General features: G+C 63.1%; 2 protein-coding genes across 3 annotated transcripts in view; both read left to right on the top strand.

Annotated features, from left to right (window-relative positions):
• Positions 1-6,459, top strand: part of SLC6A19 (solute carrier family 6 member 19) — a 22,260-nt gene extending 15,801 nt beyond the window's left edge. The window contains exons 7-12 of one of the 2 annotated variants that reach the window (XM_024731968.1): positions 434-562; positions 666-822; positions 2,547-2,751; positions 2,892-3,051; positions 4,594-4,756; positions 4,912-6,459. In XM_024731968.1, coding sequence (XP_024587736.1) covers positions 434-562; positions 666-822; positions 2,547-2,751; positions 2,892-3,051; positions 4,594-4,756; positions 4,912-5,115 — 1,018 coding nt within the window. In that variant the 3' untranslated portion in view covers positions 5,116-6,459. The remainder of the gene's footprint in view (positions 1-433; positions 563-665; positions 823-2,546; positions 2,752-2,891; positions 3,052-4,593; positions 4,757-4,911) is intronic. The other variant, XM_024731969.1, reaches the window with a different exon arrangement.
• LOC112390896 (sodium-dependent neutral amino acid transporter B(0)AT3-like) overlaps positions 6,160-15,633 on the top strand; it is a 20,084-nt gene continuing 10,610 nt past the window's right edge. Inside the window, 7 exon segments of the mRNA XM_024731980.1 lie at positions 6,160-6,334; positions 6,489-6,575; positions 7,919-8,146; positions 12,995-13,136; positions 13,816-13,902; positions 13,904-13,947; positions 14,492-14,673. Of these exon segments, the coding sequence (XP_024587748.1) occupies positions 6,160-6,334; positions 6,489-6,575; positions 7,919-8,146; positions 12,995-13,136; positions 13,816-13,902; positions 13,904-13,947; positions 14,492-14,673 (945 nt within the window).

Below are 15,633 nucleotides of genomic sequence, written 5' to 3'. Positions count from 1 at the left end.
AGGGGGGAGGGAAGGGGTCCCGGCCAGGGGGTGGGGGACACCTGGCCCACGCCGCCTCTTTGAAGCCTCTGTGGCTGGTGGGCTGTAAGGTCCAGGCTGTCCTGCCCGCGTGGGGCCGACGAGTCACGTCCTGGGCCCAGAGCAGACGCTGGCCCAGCAGAGACTTGAACACAGGCATCTCCAGCTCCAGCTCTGGGGGTCCCCAGGGCTTTTGGGGGCACCGAGGGGCCACCAGGTCACAGCAGGGCTTGGGGACCGTCACCTGGCGTCCGGGCGGGTTGTCTGAGAGCCCCTCCCCCATCCATGCCCAGGGGCGGCTCAGCCTCTCAGGCTGGCCCGATGGCTCTGGCCGTCCCACTTGTGCCAGCGCGGGCTGGTCGGGTGTACACGGTGTCTCCGGGCCTGTGGTCACCGAAGCCGCTTTCGTCCGCAGCAACAACTGTGAGATGGATTCGGTCATCGTGTCTGTGATCAATGGCTTCACGTCCGTGTACGCGGCCACCGTGGTCTACTCCATCATCGGCTTCCGGGCCACCGAGCGCTTCGATGACTGCTTCAGCGCGTGAGTGGCTGGTTGGCGCCCTGGTGGCCGCTGCGTCCCCGCCCCTCGCCTCCGCCTCCAGGGAGCCCACCCAGGGCTGGAGTCAGCCTCACTCTATTTCCAGGAACATCTTGACACTCATCAATGGCTTCGACCTGCCCGAGGGCAACGTGACACAGGAGAACTTCGCTGAGATGCAGCAGTGGTGCAATGCCTCCAACCCCGCGGCCTACGCAGAGCTCAAGTTCCAGACATGCGACATGAACACCTTCCTCTCGGAGGTAGGCACCTTGGGCCGCGAGGCAGGGCAGCGGGCACCTTGGGTGGACACCAAGCTTCCCCCGGGAGCTCAGTTCCGAGAGACCCGTCCCCCTGCCACGTGCCGGCCCACCCTGCCCCTCCTGCCCCTTGGGCGCCGGCTCTAGGGCACCAGCGTCTGCTGGGCCACGAGCCCCAAGTGTGAGGCCCCGAGATGCAGAGGCAGGGACCCAAGGGCCTCCGTGGGCCTGACCTCTCCATGGCCTCAGGTCAAACACACAGAAACACCCCGTGGTCCATTTTTACTTTAATTTCTTCTGCAAAAAGGGCAGAGTCATTATTCGAACCTGTGTCCCCTGCATCGGCAGGTGGACCCCCAACCACTGCGCCACCAGGGAAGCCCATAACTATACTTTTGAAATCACTCGACAGCTGGTGGCTGTCACGGTGCTGGGAAACCCTCGCCTGACGCACAGATGCTTTGAACACCAACTCCAAGATCAGTGACGTTGCGTTCTGTGATGCTCATGGGCCAACATTTACTAATTTTGTTTTTGCAATTTTCTTATTTGGAGCCACCCGACATTTCGGGGCATGTGGAGCATTGTGAGGGCCTGGCACTGTTTCTCCGGCGACAGCACAATCTCGCCAGGAGTGGACACAGAGCAGAGGGTCCTCCCTGCCTGGCTCTCCCCTGGGAGCCCCGGGTGAGAGGGACGGAGTCACGGTGACCCCCTCCCCCGCCAAGAGACTGAATTTCCTTTCTTTTTAAAAAGCAACCTTATCGAGGTGTCAGTTCTCACCTGGAAGCTCTCCCGTGTCCCGCGCAGTTTGCAGGGTTTTAGTAAGTTTACGCTGTAAGTTCACGCAGTCCCGCACCCTGGACGTCCTCCGTCAGCAGAGCTCCTGCCCCCCTCCCCACGCCCCGGGCAGCGCAGACGTGCTTTTGTCTTTTCCACGGGGTCTGGGCTCTTAGACCCCCGGACACGCTCCTCTGCGGTGTGGGACCAGGCCGCTGGTGACGACGCCCCTCAGCCTCCCACTCTTCTGCGTGGAGCTGAGTCCTTGTGTCCTGGGCCCTGGTGTAAATGCTGCTGCGCTGCCTTGGGCCCCGGCTTCTGATGGGATCCCGGCCCTGCGTGAGTCCTGCGGGGCTGCCGGCTCCCCGCTCAGTCCCTCCGAGCTCAGGTTTCTCTGAGGAGGTTCTACCCCCGGGAACCCTGGCCCCCAAGAGGGGCAGCTCCTGCCTGAGGCCTCACTGACCTGTGTGGGCCGCGTGTGGCCGCACAGGACCACCCACCCCGGGCAGAGCGTGGTCATTACGTGCCCGCGGGCGCGTCCTTGGTGCTGCCTGCCCCGTCGGCTGCTGTGACCGCTGGTGGGCGCACGCCCAGGGTGTCTGCTTTGGGGACTCGCGCTCGGGCCCATTGAAGTCGTTTAGTGCTCTGGCCCCAGACGTAGGGGGTGGTGGTGCCCATCAGTGAGCAGATGGCAGTCCGTGTGCGTCTGCCGAGTGTCTGTCCGGCCGCACGGGGCCCCGACCACTGCTGGACAATGTGATCCACTTCCCAGTCGCGAAACTAGTTCAGCTTTTTAAAATACGCTTAGGGCTAAAAGACAAGGTCTGGTCGTTTCCCACAATGGCTCCCATCAGCCATATCTGCGTGGTGCTGGCTTGGCAGGCGGAGGGCCGTCTGACGACAGGGCCAGCCTGGCCCCTGGGTGACGCGCCTGCCGCACCCTGCAGGGCGTGGAGGGCACCGGGCTGGCGTTCATCGTGTTCACCGAGGCCATCACCAGGATGCCGGCGGCCCCGCTCTGGTCCGTGCTCTTCTTTATCATGCTATTCTGTCTGGGCCTGTCGTCCATGTTCGGGAACATGGAGGGTGTGGTGGTGCCCCTGCAGGACCTCAACGTCATCCCCAAAAACTGGCCCAAGGAGCTGCTTACAGGTAGGCCGGACCGGGGCCGGGGCCGTGCGGGCAGAGCTGGGAGGACCGGCTCTGGGGGTCTCGGCCGTGGTGCAGATGTGGGGCCTGGGTCCCCGGCGGCCCTCTCTGCCCAGCGACAATGGCCCTGCTGTGCCCCACAGGCCTCATCTGCTTGGGGACATACCTCCTCGCCTTAATTTTCACGCTGAACTCCGGCCAGTACTGGCTGTCCCTGCTGGACAGGTACGCGGGCTCCATCCCCCTGCTCACCGTTGCCTTCTTCGAGATGTTCTCCGTCGTCTACGTGTACGGCATAGACAGGTAAGAGGGAAGGCGAAGGACCATCTCTAATGGCCAGGGGACATTCCCATCACGGGACAAGGGGATGCGTTCGGGCCAGGACAAGGGGCGGCAGGCCCGCGAAGACACGGGACCAAGCCTGCATCTCCCTTCCGGCCCGGCATGGTGTAGGCAGGGGCCTGGCCCTGGGAGGGCGACAGGGAGAGAAGAGGGGTCCCGCATGCATGCAAACCGTACCCCGTCCAGCTTCCAGATGCTCCCAGGCCCCAGGATAAGCGCTGGCAGCAGCGGAAGGAGATAGCACAGTCTCGGGGTGGATGAGAGAAGCCAGGGCGGGTGCACAGGCAGGCTGCTTGCTGCGGGTGGAGGGGCTTCCCCAGCACCCCACCTGTGGGGAGGGAGCTGGGTGCTTTATTCCAGCTCGGGCTGCCCAGCCAGGGCTGCTCCCTGGGGTCTGGGGAGGGCTTCTCAGGCAAAGAAAGGCAGACAAGTGTGGCCTGGTCAGCCATCCCTTGGCCCGCCGTTCAGGGCATCGGGGAATCGGTGGGGACCCAGAAGATGGTCCCTGGGCTCTTAGTAGGAGCTGGACTCACCACAGCTCCAGAAATAATCTGCTGGAAACCCATAGAGGGAGCCACCTTGGGACCCCTTTCCTGCACCACCAAGAGCACGCGCGTGTGTAAGGACACACGTGCAGGGGGTTCACTCGCAACACAACTCGAACCAGCCTGGTGGCGCCGTGGGGAGACTGAGGCGCACTTGGGAGACCTGCTGTGTGTAGCATCAGCAGACGTCAGGGAGGGACGTGCGGATGGAAAGGTACGGATGTCACCGCATGTGTGATGCTGACCTTGCAGCAGGTGTGAAACTGTCTGAGAGAGCACATCCCTCTGTGAACAGCCGGAAGGCTGTTGAAGCCAGACACTGGCCCCGGGCAGCTACCCTGCATCGCTTGCCTCGGGGAGGACGGGCCGAGCGGAAGCGTCCGGTCACGGGGCTCCTGAGCCCCACGGGGACAAGGCCTGGGCGCCTGCGCTCCTCCAGCAGCATCCTCTGTGTTCGCCGGGCCCTGGACGGCTCACGTTTACGTTCTGCCCACTTTGTTCTGATTTCTGCAGAGGACAAACGCATCTGTGCAGAAGGGCATTGGGCACAGGGCAGGGGGAGATGGTGAGGTTCCCCAAGGGTAGGGCTGCTGCCGTGCCAAGGAGGCTGAGGCAGAGGCTTCGACGGCTTCCCTCCTCCATCCCCAGAAGTTCCGGCCCTCCTGTGCATCAGTGCCTGCCCGGGGCCACCTCTGACACGAGTCCACAGTCCAGCCGGGCAGTGGCACCGTGGGGCGGCGGGGGTCCTCAGAGGCTAAGATCGGCTTCTGCTGTGCCCACGGTGGTCTTCCTCGGGGAGGCGCATCTTTGCCCAGAAGGATGTGACGGGTCAGGGTGCGGCATGGCAGGACTGGGACCGTCTGTCTGGGGGTGGAGCGGCTGCCCGCCCTCCGCCGTCTTGGGATTAAAGGTGTCTCAGTGTGCACCGGGGACAGCCCCCTCGGTCTCTGCTTTGCAGGTTCAACCGGGACATCGCGTTCATGATCGGCCACAAGCCCAACATCTTCTGGCAGGTCACGTGGAGGGTGGTGAGCCCTCTGCTCATGCTGACCATCTTCCTGTTCTTCCTCGTGATCAGCGTCAACGAGGAGCTCGTGTACAGCGTCTGGAACCCGGCCTACGTGAGCCCTGGGCCTCCGGGGTGGGGCTGGGGGCCGGCTCCCCCTCCCTTCAGCCTGGAGGCCAGGAGGGAGTCACACGGGGGAGAGGGCACTTCGCCCCGAGGGAGGCCCCGGCTGCCTCGTCTGCTCACCCCAAGGTCGCTCTCTCTCTCCAGGAGGAATTTCCCAAATCCCAGAAAGTGAAGTACCCGAACTGGGTGTACGGCGTGGTGGTCGTCGTGGCCGGGGTGCCCTGCCTAGCCATCCCTGGCTTTGCCATCTACAAGCTCATCAGGAACCGCTTCCAGAGGGCAGGGGACCAGCAGGGGCTGGTTGGTGCGCAGTCCACGGTCTCGGTGAACGGGGACGTGAAGTCCTGAGTGGCCCCGCCCACAGCACGGGGGGCGGTGTCAGAGGAGAGGGTGGGCTGCACGTGCGTGCGTGCGTGAGCGTGTGAGTGTATGTACGTGCGTGCACGAGTGTTTGCATATGCGTGGATGCTGTGTGAGCGTGTGTGTGTACATTGCAAGTGTACAAGTACAAAAGTGTGTACAGTGTGGTGTGCCTACATAGGTATGTGTGAGTGTGTATACGCGTGCAAGGTTACGTGTGCGTGTGTCAGTGTATGTAAGCACGTGTGCACGGAAGGAGACCGTCGGGACCCTCCCGCTGCGGGTACACTCACGTGAGTGTGTGTGCTTGTACGCGTATGTGTGAGCAGCTGCATACGCGAGTCGGCCCGTGGATGGACTCGCACGCGTGTGTGTGCGTGTGTGCGCGTCGGCATGCACACCTATGGCTATGCGTGTACACACGCATGTTGCCTGCAGCACACATGCCTGCCAGGTGAGGCCAGCGGCCCAGGAGCAGACTGGCGGTGCCCCCGCCCTGCCCGCACTCCCAGGGAGAGTCAGAGCTGCAGCGGGGGTGCGCCTGCTGGGCGTGTCCTGCTCACCTCAGCCCCTAGGAACATAATCTCGTTGCCCCCCCCCCCATTCCCCTCGCTGTCACCTCCTAAGCTCGGGACTCCCGCGGTGAGGTCGGGGCCTTTACCTCGTGGCTAGGAGCGCCCTTCTCAAGGCCTGTCCAGAGGAGGCCAGTGTGCTTGCGAGTCCTGTGGGGCCCCGCCCACCTGCCGGCTGGGAAGAGCCCCCGAGTCTTGGCCACATTCCGGCGTTGTGAAGGCTGACCCACTTAATCACTGCATCTGGCCGCCGTGAACAGACGAATAGTTAATAAAACTCAGCTTGGGCGATTTGGGGCAGAAAACCCCCCTTCGTGTTCACGTGGCACTTGGGTATTTGTTTCCAAGAACTGGTCGCCTCCACTTTCCACGGAAAAATCTGGAAGTTTAAGTTAAACTGGACCTTCTGATGATTCTTGGTGCAGGATGGGAGACCCGAGTGGGAGTGGGTCCCAGCGCCATGTCCCTCCCACTTGGAGACGCCCCGCCAGCTTCCGCAGGACCCCACCTCCCTGCTCCCCAGAGCGTTCCGACCCTCCTCCGGGACAGCTCTGCTGCGGACCCCCTGGACACACGCCCCTACCTCCCGCCCCGGGGCATGGAGGGGGACACGCTCGCAGGCGTGATCTGGCCGGGTTGGTCCGTCCGTCTCTCTGTGGCTTGGTGAGGGCTTCCTTCAGACTTCACATTTCGCAAATTGTTAGAAATCCGGGCTTTGTGGGCATCGCGCGTCTGTCTGAATAAATCTCTCCCTTTCACACTCTTGGCCTAAATGCTGTCTAAATGCAGAGGACGCGCAAGCAGCGGAGCCCCAGCCTCGAGGGGATGGGGCCGGACTGCGCTTCTGCTGCGCCCACGGAGCCCCCATTACCCAAGGTGCCCGGTGGAGTGCAGGGGTGGGTGCGCCTTGACCTCAGGATATGGGAGCTGCTGGCCGGGTCACTGTGGGGGGGACAGGGGAAAAAGGGAGCTGGAGGCACGGAGGGGAAGGCCTGTGTGGGTCACTCGGGGCTGGGCCTGCCCTCCCCCTCCCCCCACTGCTTTCCATTTTCTCTGATTCTCCCTTTTCTCACTTTTTCCTCTCACCCAAAAAGGGATGTCTAAAAAATGTGTCCCCTGGGGCCTGCGTTTCCGGGACCCCCATGTTTGGCATCAGCTGCCCGGCTGTAAGCCCGCCATCCAGGAAACATGAGATTATGGATGTAGGGCCCGGGCCTGTCCTAGCGGAAGCGTCTGCTGGGTCGGGGGCGAACGCGTCCAGGGAGCCCCCAGTGGGAGGCTTAGGCTGAATCCGCCGTGACAGCTCACTACCTCTCCAGCCCGCAGGCAGGAGGTGCTCCGAGCTAAGGCGAGGGCTCACGTGTCCCCCCAGCCTGGCCAATCCCCCTCCCCTGCGCCCTGGTGTCACCCTCCCACCCCAGGGAGCCCCCTGAGGATCCAGGCCCCCACTCCCTCCACGACCCCTGTGGCTAATGGTGGGCTCACACCCAGCATGGATTCCTGGGCACGGGGGTGCCACCGGATGCAGAGGGGAGGGCTGATCTTCTGGAACTTTCCTGGGCATCCTCAGAACAAGAACATCGGGAATCAGAGGGAAAGTTCACGTTCAGACAATTTGAGAAGTTTGGAAATCTCTTTGGAAGATAAATGTGGCTTAAAAATAAACACGGCCCCAGGCCCGGCAGTCCTGCCGGGCACTTGCCCCACGTCCACACAAAGCCGCGTGCAGGTGTTCATCTCAGCTATTACTCACAGCCCCACCCGCTCAGTGCACAGCGGACACGGAGCCCCATGGCCGTACTACACCTCACCTGGTGGGTCTCCAGAGACTGAGGCCGACCCCATGGTCACACGGTTTATACAGTGTGCTTGAGATGACACATCCATAGCGACACAGCGCAGATGCAGGCCGCCAGGGGTGCGGCCACACAGGGGACAGAGGGACCCTCGGGGACGGACGTGTCCGCTGTGATGCTGGCGAGATGTTTGCAGGACGTCTCCACTGGGGGGCTGGGAGCGTGGGCACTGGGTACTACTCCTCACGGCAACGTGCAAGTCTGCAATTATCTCACGAAGTCAATTAAGTAAAACTTTATAAAAACAACTAAATGTGTCCCAGCCTTGGAATCCTTGAGGTTCTCGTGTTGGTGGTGGCAGCAGCTGTGGGCTGTTGGCATCGGGCGGGAGCCGGGGGCTATCATGAAAAATCACACCTGCAGGGGAGACGGCTTGCGGCTTCCCAGCCCCAGTGGAGGTCCCAGGCTGCGGCTGGGAGCAGGTGGTGGGCGTGGAGGGCACCCTGGAGCCGGACCCACCTGTGGATGCTGGTGGGGATGAGCGGCCCAAGTGGGACAACAAGCTCCAGTGCCTTCTGAGCTGCGTCGGGTTTGCCGTGGGCCTGGGCAACCTCTGGAGGTCCCCGTACCTGTGCCAGACCTACGGGGGAGGCGAGGCGCGTACCCTCCACATCCGTCCCCACCCGCGGCCTCCAGGGTGTTAGGGACCTGCCGCCCCCGGGGGATTTGTCCCTCAGGCTCGGTGGCCTCAGGTTTGCGGTGCTGTTCACCAGGCTGCCCGTCTGGGCTGGCGGCGGTCAGGGCCCAGGCCCCCTCTGCAGGCGCGGCGGCCTTGCTGACAGCACCCCAGAGCGCGAGCCCAGGGGTTTGCTCGGGCTCCCAGCAGCGAAGCCCACGGGCTGGAGCCGGAGCGGCTCAGCTGGGCTGCTTCTCACTTGAGGGCCTTCTCTCGGTGTCACGCTTGCTCTTGGGGACATGAGGTCGCGGGCTGGCCGGACCACTGCCTTCGGGGGCGGACGCGGCCCGTTTTGTCCTCAGGTTCAGGGCGGGGGTTTTCCAGGCAGGCTCGTCCTCATGTGGGTTCTGAACTGAGGGTCCTCTGCCCCTGCGAGACCGGCGGTTCGCCAGCACCCGCAGACCTTCCCGCAAGAGTTGGTCTCTGGTGGGAAATTTGGGGAGTGTCTCTCTCAGGGCCCAGGAGACGGGAAAGGCTGAGCTGGTGACAACTCACGTCCCGTCTTCTGGTCGCGGGGAGGCATCCTTGCCCTTTCAGGGGTGGACAGCCAGCCCTCCTCGCGAGATGGGGGGCAGTGGACGGTGGGCAAGCAGACCTCACGTGAGCGCTGCCTGCCGAGCTTCCTGGTCATAAGGACGCCGCGTCTTTATAAAGTCTTTGTTTCCTGACTGTGAGACGACACAGGGCATGCAGGAGATTTGAAAGTGCAGGTACCCCTGTAACAGCTGCCCCAGAGATGCCAGAGCCTCCGCGGTGTGGGGTCGGGCGGGCGCCTGGGCCCCGGGTCTGCTGGCCAGCGCCTCTCTGACGCGGGCCCCTCGGGAACTGCAGGAGCGCAGGCGGCAGACCCGACCCGGGGCTCGCGGGGGCCTCTCGGCACCCTTTGCGTCAGTTCAGGGCCTCGGCGACACTCCATACGCGGGGGATCTGACGTCTGCAAACGTTTCACTGCCCACAACCTTACTCGCTCTTCAGAGCTGCCGGAGCCGGGGGCCTGGGAAGCCCTTTCCTGCGAGGTCCGTCTCCCCGCGGTCCAGACACTGAGGCCTTTGGGGCGGCCGTGCCCGCGGCCAGGGCAGCCCGGTCCCCAGGCGCGCCCGGGGCTTTGAAACACTTCTGCCGCCTGTTTTCAGAGGTGGAAGCTCTCGATGCAACGTCATGAAATACTTAAGTTTCTCACGCTGCGAGAGGCCCTTTTTTCCTGCCCTGACCACCTCTGCTGACTTTCAAGATGAGAGAGGCAACAAGCAGACGCGGCCTCACCCTGATTTGCACAGACTCCCCACCCCAATATTCTGCCCCCGCTCTGGAAACGTCAGGCAACGTCGTGACAGAATTGAGCAGAACATCTAGACAGAGACGGACAGGGATTCTGTCACATAGACACCACTCCGCAGTGAGCTGTTCTTTAAGTCAGACGACGGTAGAAGCACAAAGGCCCGGCGGTGACTCAGGTCGCCGACCGCGGGGCTCCGACATGGGCTGCGGCTCGGGGTTCACCCCAGGGAGACACACGGATGGGGTCCCCCATCGAGACGCTGCGATTTCTGCGCTGCCCTGTCCCGCCCGGACTTCCGTGTCCCTGGAGGCCTGCGGACTCTGGCACCGGAAGCGGCGCAGAGTTAAGTCGTGCGGGTTTTTAAGGAGCCCTGGTGTCCAGCAGTGATCCTCTCGGCTTGCGCTTCCTTCAGACGCCTTTGCCGTCACTCTTCTGTGTGAACCAGAGACACGGAGGCACCAGCCCGGGTGTCTGGCCTGGTGTCGACTGTCTAGGTGGGTTTGGGGAGCAGTCCCCCCAGCGACGTGTCACCCCTCCACACACGCACACACACACAGCGTGTCACTCTCCTTTCTGTCCTCGTGTGATTCTCTCCATAAAGATCTTGGGCAACCCGGGCTATGGCTGCTGTTCCGACCGGAACCTTCTTTTTCTCCCCAGTTTCTTAGTGGATTGGCCTGGTGTGTGCTGCACCCAGCACCCCCAGGCTGGTGGAGCGCGGGGTGAGGGTGGCGCTCTCCGAGATCCGCCAGTGGGCTGCCGTGCACGGCGGGGCCCCCCGACGGGGCTGCGTGCTCCGCGTCACCAGCTCTTCGGTGCCCCTTCCGCTCTCAGGGCTGTGGCACCACATGTGTGAGGTCTTCCCCACACCGACCGCGTCTCCGGTTCTCAGTGGACACCGACGGGGTGCCCCACGACCTAACCCCACCCTGACATCGCCTGACCCCACAGGCCAAGGGCTCACCCACAAGATGCCCCCCTCAGACGCCAATCTGGAGTAGCGGGTCCCCAAGTCACCCACAGCTTCTGTCCAACTTGGCTACAAATTCAAGGGGTCCCAGGACCCCTCCTAAGGCTCAATAATTTGCTAGAATGGCTCCCAGGACTCAGGAAAACACTCAGGCTTCCAGGTTTATTACAAAGCACACAACTCAGAATCGCCACATGGAAGAGACGCGAAGGGCGGGGCGCAGGGAGGGGCACGGGGACCCCGCCCTCGCAGGGGCCACCCTCCTGAGCCCTGAGTGTCACCCACCCAGAAGCCCTGCGGGGCAGGGTTCTTGATGGAACCACTGGCCACTGACTGGTGATTGACTCGGTCTCCCTGGTGGGCGTGGTCAGGGCCTCTGGCCACCAGCTCCATCCTCCAGGGGTTACACCTCATTGGCACGGGCCCAGGTGAGGTTAAAGGGCTTATCACGGACCGCAGATGTTGCTCCTCTCTCCCGTCACCCGCGAGACGCTGAGGGTCTTGGGAGCTCTGAGCGCCGAAATGCATTTCTTTTCGGGATGAGGACCAAATATGCTCGTCTTACTTCATCCCAGCATCATGGATCTTGTGAACCCTGCGCTGAGGTCCACCCGATGGTGGAGCGACTCTCCTCCCTCCTTCAGATCCGGCAGAAATGAACTTACTGTGTGACTTGAGGGAGGCAGGTGCCCACGCTGGACGTGGAGCCCTCTGCGCCCCGCCCCCAGCGCCCCAGCCTGGTTTGCGATCCGAGCTCCTGTCCCCATGGCAGTCCCGTTGGGGTTGAGATGCATCTGACGCACGGGGTGGACGCTGCTCACCACGTGGTCACAGAAATGCCTCTTGTTCTCTTCTCCCCCAGTGCGGCGACTCAGCCACAGGAGAACCCCCTGCCCTCCCTGGATATTTCCTTTGGGTGGGCCCAGTCATGCTGACCTCAGCCACCCCTAAGGCCCCCACCTGGGCCTGTCCGGCCGGGGTTTTCCCCTCAGAGCAGGGGGGAGAGGGAAGGGGGCCAAGGTCTGGTTAGCCCGGAGGCTACAGCCCTTCCTAGACAGTGGATCACATACCTCGGACTCGGTCCCTGCCCATGTGGCCATTCCATGTCGGTCCTCGCCACGCTGCAGCTGTGCGTCCCAAGGCCTAAGGGTGGCTGGGAGGCCCGCCTGCAGGAGACCCCACAGTGCAGCATGGAGACGGGGTGGGCAGGGAGGAGGGGCCCTCCGTCCGTGCCCCGGGCCCCGGCCCTGTGACCGGCCCCTCCCCCCCAGGGGCTCCCTGGGTGACCTGGGTTTTGTCCACACCCCTCTAGCTCCGAGTCCCAGCCCACAGATGCCCTTGCATCCCTGTGGCATCCGGTGCCTCCACCGAGGCTGAGTCCCTCCAGAATTTAACTTTCTCCTTTAATGCGGCTTTGCCTTTCGGCTGCTACGTAGAAAACACCAATAAGCACTGTTTGCCCCAAGCGCTGGCCCTGGAGTCCTGTCAGAGGCCAACGTGGGCTGAGGGCTCCGTGGCCACCAGCTCCCTCCAGGGCCCCAACTCAGCCTCCAAACACCGGATTGTGACACGAAAAGCCAGACGGAGGCTGTGCTGGTGAAGAACACAGGGGCCTGTGATGCGTGCAAGTGGCTCTTGGAAGCTGAATCCAAGCTTCCTGCAGACAGTGTGGGGAGGACGCAGCCGACCGACCTCGTTGGCCGGGGGCTAACGCTGAGCTGCTCCGTGGGGCCACCTGGACCTGTGCGGGGGGCGGGGGGCAGCTGCCGTCGGTCCTGGAGCATCGACGTGCCCACACACGCGGGTCCAAAGCGCGCGGCTGGCGGGGACCCGGAGGGAAGGGCCCTCAGGTGAGACGCCAACATCGCCGACTCCGTGCTGGGGAGTCAGTGGCCCTCCCGACAGCGTGGGAGCATCCAGTGGGGAACCGGGGTCTCCCCAGCAGGCCTGGCAGGTCTGTGGGTTCAGGGAGGCCAGGCCCTGCCACCTCACGGCACCCACTTTGTCCACGGGGGCTCACGGCGCAGAAGGGCCGCTGCCATCTCTGCCTGCCCTTCCCTCGGGCTCTGGCATCGGTCAGTACGTGCTCTGTCCTGGGGGCCTCGGCGACCCCTCCCACCGCCGCTGGGTCCACCTCCCAGCGTCTGGACTGGGGTGAAGGGTTGGAGAGACAGGTTCCTGCGCCAACTCAGGGCGAAGCTTGGAGACCGTCTGGGGTGTCTCCTACCTCGAGGCTCCACGTGAGCAGACCGGCTCCCCGACTCAGGAGCCCCGGAACCAGGGGTCACAGGGCCTCAGGGAGAGCAACGCAGCCTGTCCGTGGATGAAAACCGCCAATAAAGCACCAGATGGTGGGGTGACACCGAGTCATTTAAAACAATGGCACCCCCCTGACATGGGGGTCCCCTATCCTCCCCTCGGGCAGCCACGAGCGCTTCTCCCTCACCCGTGTCGTCCTCCGGCCCGAGGCCTGGCCGCAGACGGTGCCGCTGGCTGACCACCGCGTCTTTGCAGGAGCCCTCCTCACCCCCTGCCTCATCGCCCGGCCCTCGAGGGCAGCCTGCTTCCACATCGAGCTTGCCATTGGCCAGTGCCTGTGCAGGGGCAGCCTCGGGGTGTGGGTGGCCATCTCACCCTACCTGGGCGGAGAGGGAACGCACCTCTCTCTGATCCCCGCCCGCAGCTGCTGGGGGCAGCGGGGCGGGCTGCATTTACGTGTGCCACGCATGTTTCACGGGTGTTTGATCGTCACTCCAGTGCATATCCAGTGGTTCTGAACCTGCAGACACGGGAGGTGCCCTGATGTAAAGATGCAGGGGCCTGGGCAGCGGCATCCCTGTGGGAGGACTTGGAGGCCGGGTGTGGTGGCAGAGGCGGCGGGCCGGCCCCGGCGCAGCAGCGGACTGTCCCGTATCGCCCAGCTCATGCATGCAGAGCGCGGAGTCTGCCTATCCCAGAAGCTCAGGCACCAGGGGAGAGCAGGCGGAGGGCAGACCCAGCTGCCCGCGTACCCTCGAGGTGGGTGCCGCACTAAGGGATCCGAGCATCACCGTCCAGGCCTGTGACACACCTGGTGGCTGCAGGCCATGTGAAAGTCCCACCTGGAAGCAGCCTGAGGCTGGTGGAGAGCCAAACGCGGCCCAGCCCGGAGAGCACCACACGGCCGGGAAGGTGACGGGTTGCCCGCGGGTGGACGCAGCCAGCTGCGGGCCAGCGGGCAGACAGGGGGAGCCCTTTGGGGCGATGTAGGGAGCAGAAATGTGGGATGTGCTTGAGGACGGTCTGCAACGGGGCAGCCAGGAGGGGGACGCTGACCGTGGCTGGTGCCCGCAGGGCTCGGCGGCTTCGTCACCTGTCCTGGTCAGCATGCACTGCGACACGGTCCTGGCGTGGGTGCTGCGGCCCCTCCCCAACTCCTCCCAACCCACTGCACTGGAGCACCTGCCCGCCGGACCTCAACCACACGGGCACTGCTCTCGGGGAGGAAGCCCAGCCTCGGCTGGCACCTTGAGACTGGGTCTCGGTACCCCTGCTGTGGCCCGCTCAGTGCGGGACCCAGGGGCCCGGATGCCGTGTTCCTTCACTGAGGAGCACCCAGGCCCTCGCAGCTGCTTGTGTGCTCGGAGACGGGAGGGAGAGGCACAGGCTGCTGTGCTCCCTGAACTAAGTCCTTAGGTGGAGACCCCAGCCAAGGGCGTCATCTGGGGACTCCTCCCAGATGTGGGAAACAGGCATGGTTTTCAAGTTCGCTCGTAAAGCTGGGTTGATCTCTTTCCCTTCCTGCCTCTAGCTGATAGAAACTTGTACTTGGCACGCGCTGGACAAGGCTGGCCCTGGGTGCTCAGGCCAAAGGGCTGGGCCGGGAGGCTCCTCGTGTCGGCCACAGAGGCCACTGGCAGTCAGCCTCCCTGCCCCTCACTCAGGGTGGCAGCGGTCCCGCCCAGTGTGCCCAGGTCATCTGCAGTGATGACCAGCCCATGGCCTGCCCATGACTGCACGGGCTGGCTCCAGGCTCTGTGCTGGAATGCCGGGACAGCAGCGCTGTGAGCCTCTTCCGGTACCGGCAGACACTGAACATCACGGCCGACACCGACGACAGTGGCTCTGTCCAGTGCTGGCTGCTGGTCTGCTTGACGGCCTCCTGGGCCATGGTGTACCCGTGCGTCATCAGAGGCACTGAGACCGCTGGGAAGGTGAGAGCCCACAGGCCAGACCCCGCTCCCACCAGCCCCGGAGGACCCCTCCCCATTTCCATCATTGCTGGCCTCTGGGGTTCAGAGGCTCGGCGAGGAGGGGCGCAACTTCAGCACTGTCACGTGTCCCTGGAGAACTGATGCCTTTGTCACCATGAGGTGAAGCTCCTCAGCCTGGCGACTGTCGGCTCCAAGTGCGCTGGGATATTAGAGGAGCTGTTCCAGCCTCCGCTGACTCACCAACATAGTGCACTTTTTCCAATTTCTTTCTTTTCACCTCTTTGGGCCTTTTTGTATTTTATTTTTTTTTTTTTTTGTGGTACGCGGGCCTCTCACTGTTGTGGCCTCTCCCGTTGAGGAGCACAGGCTCCGGACGCGCAGGCCCAGCGGCCATGGCTCACGGGCCCAGCCGCTCCGCGGCATGTGGGATCTTCCCGGACTGGGGCTCGAACCCGTGTCCCCTGCATTGGCAGGCGGATTCTTAACCACTGCGCCACCAGGGAAGCCCCCCTGCCTTTTTCCTTCTGGTTTGGTTTAGCTTGTCATCTCGTACTTCTTTTCTGCTTGTCCCCTCTGTTCTTTGCTCCCGTTTCACTCTTTTGCTGAGCAGTTTTCGATCCCACTCTATGCGCTTTGCCCATTAGTAGCAACTTGGTGGTGGAATTAGGGGTTGTAGCATCGTGGTCTGTCTCCAGGCAATGCTGTGCCACTGCACAGAGCAAGCTCTCAGCATCGCCCTCCCTCCCCACAGTGTCCACACTGTTGTCATACATTTGACTTGCAATGTGTTATAAACAGCAAATGCGTTCTCAGCACTTTTTTTTTTTTTCTGGCTGCACTGCACGGCTTGTGGGATCTTAGTTCCATGACCAAAGTGCCAAGTCTAACCACTAGACCGCCAGGAAACTCCTGCATCTCAGCATTTTTTTTTTTTTTTTTTTTTTTTTTTTTTTTTTGACA

Source organism: Neophocaena asiaeorientalis, unplaced genomic scaffold (assembly GCF_003031525.2).
Source record: "Neophocaena asiaeorientalis asiaeorientalis breed wild unplaced genomic scaffold, Neophocaena_asiaeorientalis_V1.1 scaffold104, whole genome shotgun sequence".
NCBI classification, from domain to species: Eukaryota; Metazoa; Chordata; class Mammalia; order Artiodactyla; family Phocoenidae; genus Neophocaena; species Neophocaena asiaeorientalis.
This window is presented reverse-complemented; position numbering and strand designations above follow the sequence as displayed.